The 16,148-nt window shown below is 33.8% G+C and overlaps 2 protein-coding genes across 2 annotated transcripts; one reads left to right on the top strand and one right to left on the bottom strand.

Moving 5' to 3' along the window:
- Positions 1 to 9,784: 9,784 nt before the first annotated feature.
- Positions 9,785 to 12,075, top strand: LOC145058045 (Acyl-CoA N-acyltransferases (NAT) superfamily protein). The gene is made up of 3 exons (XM_079005964.1): positions 9,785 to 10,075; positions 11,409 to 11,531; positions 11,665 to 12,075. Exons 1-3 carry the CDS (start codon positions 9,922 to 9,924, stop codon positions 11,880 to 11,882), a joined length of 495 nt encoding a protein of 164 aa, XP_078862090.1. The 5' UTR covers positions 9,785 to 9,921; the 3' UTR covers positions 11,883 to 12,075.
- Positions 12,076 to 12,132: 57 nt separating this feature from the next.
- Positions 12,133 to 13,636, bottom strand: LOC145058044 (DNA-directed RNA polymerase subunit beta). The gene is made up of 7 exons (XM_079005963.1): positions 13,434 to 13,636; positions 13,116 to 13,158; positions 12,933 to 13,025; positions 12,799 to 12,861; positions 12,630 to 12,725; positions 12,478 to 12,555; positions 12,133 to 12,409 (listed from the first exon to the last, which is right to left on the bottom strand). Exons 1-7 carry the CDS (start codon positions 13,553 to 13,555, stop codon positions 12,323 to 12,325), a joined length of 582 nt encoding a protein of 193 aa, XP_078862089.1. The 5' UTR covers positions 13,556 to 13,636; the 3' UTR covers positions 12,133 to 12,322.
- Between the last annotated feature and the right edge of the window lie 2,512 nt (positions 13,637 to 16,148).

Genomic DNA, 16,148 nt, shown 5'->3' with positions numbered 1-16,148 from the left:
CGACTTTATGGATTAAGACATCTTAGATTAGTCAGATCTGTGGTTGGGGGTTAGTTGTCTTAAAGGATTAAGACACTAACTTGGTGGAAATAGAGGCAGACAGAGTACACCGTGCGTACTCCTGGCTACGCGTAGCATAACTTGATCCTTCCCTGATGAAAGATGGCTTCGTTGTACGTATGGGTGATAAAAAACCGAACTGACTAAAAAACCGATGAAACTGCAATAAACCGTAACCGACAAACCGAAACCGATGCAAAAACCAATGGTGCGTATTTCGTTTTTTCAAAAACCATAGCTCAAGGGTGCGGTTCGATTTTTATCGAAAAACAGATCCACCAAAACCGAACCTCACCGTAGGTGTAGGTGTATAAAGTGATATATATATATATATATATATATATATATATATATATATATATATATGTTGACTTTGAGTCTTTGAGTTTAACTGTTTGACGTTAGTTTCGTTAAACCCAAAATTTAATCCATAGGCATATTCCACATATTGAAAAAAGAAATTGATTTACGTCCATGGCTCTATGCGACCAGGACCCATCAGCCAATCCCCATTGTTTTTTACTTATTTTATTTTTTACCTTCTCCCTTACCACTTTTGTTACATGAAATCATAATAATCTCTCTGCGAGTACGCATCTTGCGACATCACTTCCAGCCTCCAACCATTCTCCATCACAACTCCAAGCTCCAACGATAGTCACAGTTTCATCACAATCCATAGGTTTTTTTTCTGATTTCACTAATCTATTGATGAACCTTAACTCTTTGTTGAATTGTTGCGGCTTGCACTCAAAGTCTCGATCCTAACCCTTTATCATTCAATGTATTTTTTCTGAATTTTTATTTAGTGACTTTTGTTGATGGATTTTTGTAATTCTCTGAATCAGATAGTAAAAAATAGTAGTGGCTAGTGATTTGTTTCTTTCTGTTTAAATGCAATGTTTTGATTTTTGTTGATGGATTTTTTTTCCAAATCAGTGTGTTAAATTTGTCAATGTAATTAGTGAAACGTAATAAGTTGCATGTGTTTTTAATTTTTTGCAATAAACGGTAAATGAATCACATGGTATAAGTTAGCAATGATGGTACTCTGTTTTAGTTTCAATGTTATTTGTTTAATTTTTTTTTTGATAAACCTAAGTTTTAATGCAATGTGTTTGATTTTTTGTTGGTGGCATTCTATTTCAATGCAATATGTTTAATATTGGTTTTCGTTTTTTTATTTATTTTTGGACAAGCAAGTAGCAATGTCTAGTGATGAACCTATAATTGATTTAGATACGAATAACCAAGAACATGTTATAGTTGAAGAATCATCGGCAGATAAAGTTGACAAGGAAAAGGAAAATACACCTACAAATAAGAAAACATCCATTGTTTGGGATCATTTTCCAAAAGTAGAAGGCGTGAAGAAAACAAAATGCAAATATTGTGGTACATTGATGTCATCTAATACTAGAAATGGTACTTCAGCGTTTCTTAGTCACTTAACACATGTATGTAAGGACTTCCCTCTTTATAAACAACCCGATTTAAAGAGACAATCAACTTTGAGCTTTAAGCCAACAAATAAGGGGGCAAGTGGTAGTGGGTCATTAGCTACATATTCATTTAGCCAAGAGAAGTGCAGACTAGCCCTTGCAAAAATGAGTACTAAGGACAATCGGCCGTTTAGTGTGGTCGATGACGAGGGTTTCAGGGAGTTTGTTTGGGAATTGAATCCAAACTTCAAGTTTGTATCAATATGGACTGTAGCTCGGGATTGTTTATCCATTTATGAAGAAGAGGCAATAAAGGTAAAAGACATGCTTCAAGGCCAAACAGTGTGTCTAACCATCGAAACTTGGTCATCAGTTCAGAATTATAATTATATGTTCCTTACGGCACACTTGATCGACAATGGCTGGGTTTTACAAAAAAAGATACTTAATTTTTTCCCAATAGAGAACCATAGGGGTGAAACCATTGGGAGTCTTCTATATGAATACATAAAAGAGCGTGGAATTAATAATGTGTTTACTATCACGGTGGATAACGCATCTTATAATGATGGAGCTATCTGGTTTTTGAGGAGGATGTTAAAAGGATCAAACGATATTTTGGGTTGTAAATATTTGCACCTACGTTGTTGTGCACATATCATCAATCTCGTGGTTTGAGATGGCTTGGAAGAAGAATTTGATTCTATTACTAGAATTTGAGGCGTTGTGACGTGTGTAAGATCATCACCGGCTAGATATATGTAACATCCTGGTTCTGGGGTATATAATTTCTATAGTTATAATGAGTTTCATGGGTGACTCAACGAGTTGATCCCTCAACTCGTCGAGTAGGGTCGCGTTGGGTGACGAGGATTAATGAGCTGGCTCGACGAGTCTGTGTTTCGACTCGCCGAGTCAGCGCTGGCGAAGGAAACCCTAAACTTTCGGGCCTGCGACCTATTTAAAGGCATTTATAGCCTCATTTGCGGCTCATCTTCTGTTTAACTCTCCTATGTGAAACCCTAGGCGGCCATGGAAGCTAAGAGAGAGTCCTTGAGCTTGTATCAAGTGTTTTGATGGATCTTTTTGGAAGAAGAGGAGTGAGCTTCAAGCAAGGAGTGGGATGAGGCTATGGGATCTAACATTTCTTCTCTAAGAGCTTCTCTGGAAGGTAAAAATCCCACACCTTTCTCATCTATTTAGTTGGATCTCATATCTATGGAGATTTAGGGCTTTTTCTCATTTTGGTTGGGTTCTTGAGTTGCATGTGTTATCAAGAAGTCTAGACCTCAAATCTGGACCTTGTGAGGTCCTTAGAGTATAGATGTCCCAGCTTTATTCATCTTTAAGAGGGTTTTTGGGCTTAATCATTCATGAAAGGCATGTATTAGCATTTTGGAGCAATAACCTCATGTATGAACGTAAAGATCGAAGCTTTACGTGATTTTTGAGCCTTGGGATGATACATCTAGTGTATGGAGTGATAGATCTGATTGAAATCGTCTAAATGAACATTTGGTCTGAATGAACTCACCGAGTCAATGAGCCGACTCGACGAGTTGGTTAGGGTTTGTCCCGAAGAGTTGAATCATGCGATAGCTCGACGAGTTGGGGGTCAACTCGACGAGTTGAGCTGGACTGTCAAGAGACTTCTGAGGAAAATAAGTGGGCTCGACGAGTCCCATAGGTGCACTCGGTGAGTTAGGTCAAACATGGATTGTTGACTCGAGTTTGACTTCTGTTGACTTTGGGGTTTTGGTCAACATGAGTAGTAGAGACCATGGAGGGGTAAAATGGTCTTTTATCCACTTCAAAAGAGTTAATGAGAGAAAGAATAACCTTCGTTCATTAGATTTGTGATTAGAGTATCACTTAGAGATATTCATTCCTTGTGTTAGGCGGAGGCTAGTTCAAGATTCGGGAGCGAGGTCTTTACTTGGTGCTTGTCGGGTGAGTCTTCTCACTATACATTACCTAGAGTGGTATCTATGTGCAGACTGGAGGGTCTTATGTGTATGTGTATGTTTGAGATTTATGTGCATTGTGTGATATGTATGCTATGTGTTATATAGACCGGACATGAGGGTCCAGTGACTCATGAGGCCCGAGGGTCCTCGATCAGACCGGACCGGAGGGTCCAACGATTTAGACCGGACCGGAGGGTCCAACGAGCTACGAGACTGGAGGGTCCCGCTGAGACACATTGACCGGAGGATTATACCGAGTTATAGCCTCGAGTGACTTATGTGTTGTATGTGGTATTTTGGGGAACTCACTAAGAATTTATGCTTACTGTGTTAGGTGATATGTGTTTCAGGTACCAGCAAGGATAGCGGGAAGGCGCCGACATGATCTGTACACACTGATAGAGTATTGCGTATTATGTATTTGAGATTCTGGGATATGTTTTACTAAGATAACACGTGATACATTTGAGTTTTGAGATTACTTTATGAGATATGTTATGTTTTAAAAATGAATTTTTTTTTGAAGAGCTAACAACAACGTCATTGATATATTTAAAAAACATATATTTGTAAAGATTTTAAATGTATTGTTGTATTCTGCACAACACGTAGGTATTCGTCTAGTTATATTTATATTAGAACACCTCAACCACATCAATGACTAACAAACACTTAATGACTTGTAACATTTACATTAGCACAAATCAACCATAACAATGACTAACTTGAATCGAAGAATAATGAATCACTAAATTTCTTAGAATGCAAATCACTAAAGGAATTGAAATTAGTAAATCCTCAAAGAAATTAAAATGTAACATGTCAACAAATAAAATCACCAAAATAATTGAAATCAACAAATCAATCCAATAAGATAAAAATGTAACATGTATGCGAATAATATCATCAAAACAATTTAAACCAACCAAGCGATCTAATAGGAAAAATGTAATAGGTCCAGGAACACATAATGCATCAATAAAATCATATTCATATTGATGCTAACATTCCAAGAGCAAAATTCAATAGGTTTATACATCATCGACCCAAGTATATGTCCAAGAACTTAAGCTACCATATATATATATATATATATATATATATATATATATATATATATATATATATATATATATGGCTAGTTTATAGTGTGGATGGACAACTATTGTGCGGATGTGTGGACAGTGCTATTCTATGAGAATTACTAAGAAAATAGGTTGTTTATAATGTAAATGTGTTCAACCTCACACAACTATTGTCATTTTCCTACATGCTCATTAATTCTTATTCGTTTTTGTTCTCGCGCATTGTTTTTCACACATTTTCATTCTTACAGAATACGACTCAATAAACATTTTGACAAAATGAAAATAATAATAAAAGTATATAATAACCTTATAGACGATTTAACTAGTAATAATGTGTGATAATGACAATAACTATGTAAGAATGAATATATTCAAATCATCAAACAATAAATTTTCTTTGTCATTATCACATAATAGCATTTTTCACACGTGCACACAATAAATGTCAATCAATATTTGAATATCTCTCTCTCTCTCTTTCTCTCTCTCTCTCTCTCTCTCTATATATATATATATATATATATATATATATATCAAGGTTGTAAAAATCGCTTGACAGTAGCTCGACGGTCGGTTGGTGTTAAGGGATTAATCGGTTTTGGCGGGGATTAATCGAGGATTAATCGGGAACCATAGATTATTAATAAAATATTAAAATTAATTAAATATTAATATATCTTAAGAAAAACAAGTACTTCAAAATTAGAAATTAAGAAAAATTGTAATTTGGAAATTTGAAAATACGAAAATATGAAAATTTTGGTATAATATTTGAAAATTTGAAAATTTGAAAATTTTGGAGTAGAAAAAGAATGTTGGTTTTTTGAAAAATTTTTAAAATTTTTTGACCTTTTTTTGACTTTTTTCGACTTTTTTGACTTTTGTTGACTTTTGTTGACCGATTAATCCCGCCAAACCCGATTAATCATAAATTTCCGATTAATGCCTTAATCATCGACGGTTGGAAAACGCCAAACGATTAATCCACGATTAATCGCCGGTTAATCCCGATTTCTGCAACCATGATATATATATATATATATATATATATATATATATATATATATATATATATATATATATATATATATATATAGGGCTAGGTTCAAATGTTCTTAACATCTATTGTGTGCCCGTAAGCACAAATATGGACCAACGGATGGAATAGAATCAATGATCTTGATATGAGGGTCTATGATATTAAAATAGGGTAACATGTACCATATAATCACATAAATTTCAACATAAGGGTATTTTGGTCAATTAACCTATATTAAAAAAGGAAATTTCCAGATTTTAAGGGATAATTAATACCCTTGTTTTTAAAAATCTAAATTTTTTAAATTTAATTCAAATATAATTTTTAATAATATCCGATTTCATTCTGTTAGAATGACATAAAAATCAACCATAAACTAGTAAATATATTTTTGATTTTATTCTTGCAGAATATGATTATATTCAATATTTATATATATTAACATGCTTAAAGAATTATAGAACATATTATCAACACTAACATTTTATAAAGAATACATGTCTTCTTGCACTAATAATATATCAAATAATTACATTGTATGATTGTGATACAAAGAACATTCTTGAATAACAACAAAATCCTGAAAGAATAACAAGTGTGATTCTTTAAAACATAACAAGATTCTTAAAATGTGAGTGTGATCAATCTTTCATTCATTCTTCAAGCATTTCCTATCATGTCTTCAAACCATTCTTCAATCAATTCCTATAAAAAATGCAACAAAAACTAAGAATGGTTAATAAAAATATCATATTCTTTAAGAATGACTTTACTGAACCTGTTCATTATGTGGAAAAAAATATCATAGCAAATCTATTACAAAAAAGGCAAACACAAATTCTAAAAGAATCATTAACTCTAAAGTGAAATTACCATTACTGCACTACCATTATTCTGACAGAATATATATATATATATATATATATATATATATATATATATATATATATATATATATATATATATGCCATTTTTAAATTTTGGCAGAATGCATACAATATTTTAAATTGGCAATGTGGGTTGTAATTCTGATAGAATGTAGCAAACATTAAAAAATTGTAACTTATTCTAATAGAATGTAATCTTCAAAGTATAAATTTTGATAGAATGTAGTAAACATTAAAAAAAATGTAATTTACTCTAATAGAATGTAATCTTCAAATCAATATATTCTAACAGCATGTTATTTTACTTATCCTATCTTGCAATGTTTTTTTATTTTTCCTGTCTTGACAAATAAACTAATTGACATATAAATAATTAACCAAAACCATAATCGGAAGACATAAATAAAAAAATACCTAGATTTCATCGGAGAAGAAGAATCAGCGACCACCACCACATCCTCTCCACCTCCTGACCTGCTTTGATCGGAGCAACAGCCCCACCCCGCTGCTTCTCCCTTTGTTCTTCGGTCTAGTCATTCATCGGAGATCGATACCTCCTCCCCTCGCTTTCTTTCTCTTCTGTTCCCATCGATCAAGGCCTATGAAGATTCGACTTCATCGTTGATTTCTTTGCCCCATCGGAACCCCTCCTGCCCTCTGATCGAACCTCTAGCACATCTCCCCTTCTACGGTAGCCCAAAACCTCCAAAACCTCGCTGAATAGCAGGGACCAATGCTGGGAAAACGAGAGGGAGGATAAATCCAATGTTTTAAAAACCGGTTTGAACCGGCCGGTCGAACCGGTTGGACCGGGAACCGGGAGAGGGAGCGGTTCAACTATCACCGGTTTTACATTGATTTCTGAATCGGATTGAACCGGCCGGTTTTTAGAAAAAACCGGTTGAACCGGTCAAAATAAACCGGTTGAACCGGTTAAACCGAATAAAAACACATGAAAAAAAAAACCATTTACATAATAAACTTTGGTAATTTTTTTCAAATCTATTTAGTTTTCTCTAAATAAAAACATATGGTAAATGTTATAAATTCTTTTGATGTGTTTGTATTCATCAAAAACTATATTTCGTTTCGGTATTATACTTATTTTCTTTTTAACGTATATGGATTGATGTAAAACACTAAAACTTATGGTTAAGTATTATTTTAATGTATTTGGATTCATCTACAACTTATTTTTATATGTATTTTTAATGTTTGAACTTGTAAACATCAAATTCATAATTTCTATATGTATGCATGTGTAGGAAAATAGAAAAATACATGAAAAATATAGAAACCGGTTCACCCGACAGTCGAACCGGTTGAACCGGGAACCATATCGGTTCAACTAAAAAAACGGTTTTTAAAACATTGGATAAATCGCCGTAGACATGATCAGCTAGGGTTTTTTTCAACAGATTTTGACTACATCCCATATTTAAAGGAATAATAAAGAACATATTAATTATCTATCATATTTAAATGTGCCAAGATTACTATTATACCCTTAAATGATTTATTAATTAATTAATTATTTCCTGAATTCTTATTGGTGCACACAGGCACACAATAGTTGTCAAAAACATTTGAACCTATCTCTCTTTCTCTCTCTCTCTCTCTCTCTCTCTATATATATATATATATATATATATATATATATATATATATATATATATATACCTGGACATCATCAATCTAAACTTAATGAACCATTAATGATCCAATGTGAACAATAATTTTTCCTTTTGATAATGGAAAAAGAACAAATAATTCAAAACTTTCTCTTAATAGTATTCCCAACCCATTACCCATCTATATGGTAGGAATCACATATGCCAGACTTTGCAAATCACTAACAAAAATATGAAGAGGAACCAATCCGGTTTGATCGACAGATACTACCTCTTCGGAGGCATAAAATTGTCTTCATAGATTAGGGTACAGTAGTAGATAATATATTAGGTATCTGATATAGTTGCCATTATGGTTTCCATATAGGAAGATTCTTTCAAACCAACCTCTTTTCTAGACTTGCCAAAACATGTATGTTGTGTCAAAACAGTAAACAGATTGATAGAGCTTAACCTTAATCTGTCTTGTTTAATTAGCATATCGTGTCCTATCAACCTGTTTATTTTTCCAGTCGATTTTGTGTTAGGTTTCGGGTTAAGGGTATACCTGCAAAATTGTCATGAAATGTGAGGTTGAAACACTAAACATGTTGAAAGAGTATGATTTGAGTAGACAGAAAGGAAAAAATAATAGTTGGGAGGCGGAATGGCTAAATTTATAATAAGTTTAGAGGGAAAAATGGAATGAGTATAAGTTGGGAGGCGACGGAGGGATCATTCGGAGGAGGGAGTGGTCGAGGAGACTATGTAATTTGGGAGATAACCATAAAACTGAAAATAAAGTCTTCACCTAAACAACTAAGTCGTTTCCAAATTACAAAATGACTCAACACAAAAGTTTTTTTTACGTATGGTTTTGGTTTTAGGTCTTTCTAGTTTATTTAGAAAAAAAAAACTTACAGATAAAATTTGAGTCATTTTCGAGTTGAAATTCTCAACCCTAACCTTACCCGTTTTAATTTTCATGTTTTGTCGTGTCAACCCGTTTAATTAAACGAGTTGAAATATTTTACCCAAAACCGTTTGTTTCGTGTTGAGTTTGTGTCGGGTTTCATGTCATGTTAGTTTTTTCTACCTATACTTTTTACCCAAAATATCCACCCTATTATCACTTAGAAACTTTATTGCTTTGGTTGAAGGGTTTTTGATGGGGATGGGGGGGGGGGGGGGTTCGACTCCGTTGTCGATAAACAATGGAGGTTAGTGTTTTTCGATGGGTAAAGGAGTAGTAAATTTCAAATGGGGCGACGAGGGGTTGTGGAAAAATTAAGGGTGGGTGATGACGGTAAGTCACGAGATAGTTTGAGAGAGAGAGAGAGAGAGAGAGAGAGAGAGAGAGAGAGAGAGAGAGAGAGAGAGAGAGAGGGCTACATTAGTCATGTTATGAGCAAAAGTTTAGACTTAACGAAGCTTAACAAATGGAGTTAGTCGTAAGGACCGTTTTTGCAAGGGTTTTTAAACTTAGGGCCCATCTTTGCAAGGAATTCCTCATAAAAACCAAACCTTGTACGTTTTGCCAAGAACATGAACCATTTATGTAATTTTTACTATAATAAGTTTGTTTAGCATTACCAAGAACAAAACCACAAGGACTAGAATGTGACAATAAGAAGTCAAGGGGGTAAAAGTAAATAAAAAAACGAAGACAAGCCAAATTCACGCCCCCATTCCCAAAGGCCCAAAGAGTAGTCGAAGCTTAAAACAAGGCTGCGTTTGGCAAGAAATCCCTTTTGGCTTTTACCAACCACACCACAATCGAATCATCATCGCCTTCATCTCCAATCCATACGATCAATCAGGAAGAAATATGGGTGCCGGCCGTGCTGTTTCAATCTCATTAGACGGCGTTCGTGACAAAAACTTAATGCAATTGAAAAAACTCAACTCCGTTCTATTTCCTGTTCGATACAATGACAAGTATTACGCAGATGCTCTTGCCTCCGGCGAATTTACCAAGCTAGGTATTCTTTTTCTATTTAATATTTTCTTGTAAATCCCACATCTTTCTCCTTTTTCAATGTTTTACGTTTGCAAATGTTGTTAGTTCTGTGTTTTTATAGATTATAATGATGGGTTTTTTAGGTTTCTAACCATGATTATTATGATTGTTTTGTCGATATGTTGAATAAAATTGCTTGTTGTGTTAATGGCATTTGAGTTTCCAAAGGAAAAAAAGATTTAATTTGACGTTTGATGTCAACCCTAGTTCTTCCCAAATTTCAAAAAGTTCATGGTTTTGTTTCCTAAGTGGGAAAACAAGTTTATTCCTCGATTTAATGTTAAAGGTAAGCTATGCTATGTTAAATGTAAGTTATGCTAGGTAGATGTGACAATCTTGCTTCAGTCAGGTAGTAGATGTGGACAGTCAGACAGGTAGGTAGATGTGGACAGTGTTGCTTCACTCAGGGTAGATGTCGACAATTATGCTTCAGGGTCAGGTAGATGTTGACAGTGTTGACAGTGCTTCAGGGTAGGTAGATGTCGACAGAATTGTTTCAGGGTAGGTAGATGTCGACAGTCTTGCTTCAGGGTAGGTAGATGTCGACAGAATTGTTTCAGGGTAGGTAGATGTTGACAGTCTTGCTTCACGGTAGGTAGATGTCGACAGTCTTGCTTCAGGGTAGGTAGATGTCGACATAATTGTTTCAGGGTAGGTAGATGTCGACAGTCTTGCTTCAGGGTAGGTAGATGTCGACAGACTTGTTTCAGGGTAGGTAGATGTCGATAATCTTGCTTCAGGGTAGGTAGATGTCGACAATATTGCTTCAGGATTGGTAAATGTCGACATTCGCCAATCATGCTCAGGGGTAGGTAGATGTTGACAGTCATGCTCAGTTAGGGATAGAACGGTTAGAACAATTGTGTCACATAAGTCAAAAGTTAGCGTTACATGATTAAAAATTAAAATACAATATATGAAATCCGAGACCCTGTAAATAAGGCAAATAGGGTAATAAGAGTAAGTCAATGCGAGCAAAAAGTCATATACATTAATAAATCAAATCAAAATACAAACATAAAAGAACAAAACATACAAAACAAGGGGGGTGGGCTACTCATCTACCCTGATATTTCGCTCCACACCTTTCTATCTGAGGTTATGTCGTCAGAAACCTGTCTGTCTTCTAGGGTCCACCAATTCTTTATCCCTCTTTTCCTCCTCACTTCTACTCTTCATGTAAACACCATCGATAAAATTTTGTTGTCGATTTTTTTATAACAAATTAACAATGTACTTTCTCCACTCACAATCCTTAAATCTTCTCTAAATTTTTTTTTTAATACCTTTTTCAGCATATTACAATGACATATGTGTTGGCTCGATTGCATGCCGCCTTGAAAAGAAAGAAAGTGGCGCAGTTCGTGTTTACATAATGACACTTGGTGTTTTAGCACCATACCGTGGCCTAGGCATCGGTGAGTATTATCCAACTCAAGAAATAGCAACGTACTCTCATTTCATTTACTTTTGTGTGTTATAATTTATATTTCATAACATCTTACTTTCATTTCTTTTATGTTATACCTTTTATTTAATGTTTTATTATAGGTACAAAGCTGTTGAATCATGTTCTTGAATTAAGCCAGAAGCAAAACATTGGTGAGATTTACTTGCATGTGCAAACAAACAATGAAGATGCGATAAGTTTTTACAAGAAATTTGGGTTTGAAATCACGGAAACAATTAAAAATTATTACACAAATATCACTCCACCCGATTGCTATGTGGTTACTAAGTACATTCCCCAATCTCAATCCAAGAAGTAAATGTGGTTTTTAAGTGAGATTATGTCAATTGGAAAAGCTGATTCTTGTTATAAGATTTAATGGAGAGTAATTGCTAAATATTTATTTTGTTTTTGAGGGCTATATTTGTTCTTCATCTTTGTTTCTTGAGAATGTTCATCTGTAAGAATGATATAATATTCAAAGTTGAATATTTAAAATTTGGTTTTGTTTACTTATGGGGTCATTTCGTTGTGGATTTGGTTATTGCATTTTATTTACTAGAGGAAAATAAATAATAATATTAATAATAAATTAACAAGCTTTAGTGCAACAAGATGAGCTTATATTATCAAGTATACATGATAATGACAACAAATATATGTAATCTAGTTACCTATAATTTATTTATAAACATATAAAAATAGAAAATGTTGAAACATTTATTCACAAAGTTCCACCACCCTATTCACGGTGGTTTTTCAGTATGCCACCCCACCGGAAAAGCTATCTCCATCATGAAGAAGAGATTCCGTCAGCCAATAACCATCCCAAAACCCACCAACTCTCTGAAACAATAACACTAAAAAAATTAAACACAAAATAAAAATTAAAAAATAAAATAAAATAAACATACTTGAACCATTGTAAACTGAAATGTTTCTTCTTCTTCGGGTCGAGCCCCACGTATCCAAACCCTCTGCTTGTAACAATTCTAAATCCCCCAAAAAAAAAATTACCAAAAGATTGGTTGATAACATATGGTTAGTGTAAAATGACAAAACTAACCTCCTCAACATTTAAAGTGCTTAAGATCTTTCTCTCCTTGTGATTTAGTAAAACGCGATATGTTGAATGGTGGAAAATTCGTCTGAATCGCTCAAACTGCATGAATATGAAACATGAGCAGAAAATAATTCGATTGAAGAAAAAAAAAAGTTTTATGTTAATTACTAACCTGTCCCAAATCAAAAGAAGGACCGAAATACAGAGATCTTTCAAAAGGATCAAATCCAGCAAACTGCAATTCATGTGAAGTTCTAAAATCATTAGAAAAAAGAAGAAGAATTGGATTCAAGAAATAGTTATTACCCTGTACATGACTTCGACCCCATAATCTGGACGTGGTTGATCATTGAACATCAATGCATCAAGTTGGTAACGAACAGATTCTTCTGCACTAAACTACATCCATAGATTTTAAGTGTAGATGTAAACATTAAACACAGTTAGATTGATTCAGAGACAATTTGGTTGATTAGAAGGGAAGGTTACACTTAATCTTGGACCAAAAGGTCTCTTCCTGCGAGATTCCAACCTGTAACCAATTTCAATCATAGATTAAACATTGAATGTTAAGGTTAATTCATCAGAAAACTGATATACTCGATACATAACGATTCAAAAGGGCAATTTTCTTCTTTTTAAGCAGATTGTTGTGTTGTGGTAATGAAAAAAGTCGAATGTATTTATGAAATTGGGGAAATGATATAATCAAATTAAGGATTAGCACAACTTTCTCCCGAATCTACGACTAGCTATGAATCAAAAAACCAAAAGTGAGGATTGATCTAGGGATTTGAGAGGTATTACCAATCGACAGAAAGGAAGTCTGGAACATCGGCAGAAGCTGTGAAGCGGGGAATAACAGATTTGGTGTTGCTATTGAAGGATTTGGAGAAGAGTGATGACGAAGATGACAAGCACAACGACATCCTTACTTAGAACAGCCTAGAAATAACAAATGAAGAGAATTTTGAATGGTCATTGTTCTGTTAGATGAAGTCCAAAAAAAAACCCTCGTTTAATTTGGGGGAAAATATTTGTCCAAGTAACTTCGTGTGTCAATATCGAATTTGAATTTTCTTGTTTTACTATATGGAAAATGATAATAAACTTTTGTTATTTATTTGATTTGGTGTTTAAAGTTTTTTTTAGCTATTAGGGTCGAGGGTATTCTTCCCCCGACCCAATCAATCCAATGTTATATAGTTGCACATCAACTTTTTTTTTTTCATCTCTTTTCTATCTTTTTAACCCACAATTAAGGACTAGAATTTGGCCTGAAAACCGAAACCCAAATGAACCGAACCGGATTAAGCCCGAATTAGCAATTCGATTCGGTTTTCGGGTATCTATATGAGGCTTATTCGGTTTTCGGATTGTTCGGTTCGGATTACCCGAATAAATGCTTAATCGGGCTAAAAAGACTGAACCCAAATTTGAAAAGTCACAATTTTTATTACTATCGATCGATAGCTTATTCGGTCCGTTCTTTCGGTCATTACTCATTGCCCAACAAACATGGGAAAAAAACCAGGGGCAGAACACAAGCAATGTAACCGGAGGGGCTGGAATTAAAACTTCAAACCAAAACCATATAGATAAATAAATAAAAAAATATTCAAAATTATAACATATCAAAGTTCAATCGAGAAAACAAATAACTAATAATGTTAAATTGCACTTTAAATAGAACTTTTTGATATTTTGCATTTGTAAAGTCTTACATAATTGTTTGTTTTTTCCTGATAATATATACTACATAACGAATTTAACTAGCAATTATTAAGTAACTAAATAATAAAATAAATAACAAAAAAATTATACATTCTAACAAACATGTAACGTTTTCTGTAAAGTTACTCTGATAAATAAATAATATATTATAATTTCAAATATTTTTATTATATGTTATCGACGAATAGATATTTCTTAATGTGTTTATTGTTTTTAGGTATCAATAATTATGGTATAACAAAAAGATAATGTAATAAATTAAAACTAAAATGTGTATGTAAGAGTTGTCACCATTTTATAGTCTAGCATGTATCATTATACCTATGTTCAGACTCCATCATGTATTTATCTATGTTCACACTCTACATACTCCATCATCATATTTTTGTGATAGAACGTAAGAAAGAGAAAGAGAGTAAGCGATAGAGAGAGAAAAAAAAATACGAGTAGTAGATATTGCTCTTGTGAGAGGAGATCGGAGTGGGAGAGGCGGAGACTAGTAGCCGGTGGAGAAAAAAAGCTGGCGACAGCGAAGCGAGAGGTCGCCGTCAGAGACGCAAGAGTCCCTCGTGTGGCTACAGAGAGACCGGTCGAAGAGATGCAGTTGGGCGTCAATGTTATTTCCGGTGAGATTTAGATGTTTTCTCTTTTCCGGCGAAGAACTTTCTGGGTCTTGGTGGTTTTTAAACTCAAATCTTCAGCTAAGAATACATTTATTAGACTTTTTTTATTTATAGATTTTGAGAGATACTTTCCAAGTTTCGTGGATTAATTAGGTTCCTAATACCACGCGGTTTCTTTTGATTTTATCAGAAATTTTCGGATGTTGGTTTGACTTGATTTTTTGTTCAGATTATTGGTTTTTGAACTCAAATCTTCAGTTAAGAATACTTAACTGCATTTGTTTAGTTACATTACATGTAAAAGCAAACTCAAAGCAGGGGGTCCTAATTAACAAACTTAATGATCATTAAACTTATTTTATATAAAAACAATATATATGTAAGGTATTAGAAACTTCAAAACCGGGGAGGCCATGGCCCCCCGGGCCCTATTACGGTCCACCACTGAAAAAAACGACGAGGAAATCGATCGATATCACAAAAAAAATGACTGTTTTCTGTTTCGTTTTTCTCTTGATTGCAGACTGATTGGGTCGTTTTTCTCTTAATCGAGGTTTCAAACAATGATTGAAGTTTGAACACTTGCATCTGCCTTGATCGATTCACGACGTAAGAAAAGAAAATATCTTCATCCTCGTTTTCTAGTTTCTATTGTGATCGAATTCCATTCAATTCATCGAGAATTGGGCTCCAAAATCAAGAAAATCAAGTAAGTATTTGTATCTTAATCTACTACTCAATCTTTCAATATGCTATTATGTATGTTACTCATTAAAATTTGAATGTGTTAATCTACTACTCAATCTTTCAATGTGTTATTATGTATGCTATCATTTGAAATTTGAATATATTATATCACGTCTTAACAGTTAACATTTTCTCTATAAGTCCAAACAATAAGGACTTTAACCTATATTGCTATTCTATTATATTAAAATGATTGTGTTATTGTACTTTAGATTGATGATGAAGATGTGTTTGTTGATAACACTCAAGTTGAAAACACAGTTGGACTAAGTCAAACAACAAACACGAAGAAAAGGAAATATGTCCAAAGGACGGCTTGTTGGGTCGATTATGATTTAGTTCATATTGACAAAGTTAAACATAGCAAATGCAAAAAGTGTGGCATGTTGTTCAAAACCGAATTCGGCGGAAACGGTAG

This window comes from Lactuca serriola, chromosome 6 (assembly GCF_051521515.1).
Source record: "Lactuca serriola cultivar US96UC23 chromosome 6, Lser_US96UC23_V15, whole genome shotgun sequence".
Taxonomy (NCBI): Eukaryota; Viridiplantae; Streptophyta; class Magnoliopsida; order Asterales; family Asteraceae; genus Lactuca; species Lactuca serriola.
The sequence above is the reverse complement of the archived record's forward strand: the minus strand, read 5'-3'. Positions and strand labels throughout refer to the sequence as shown.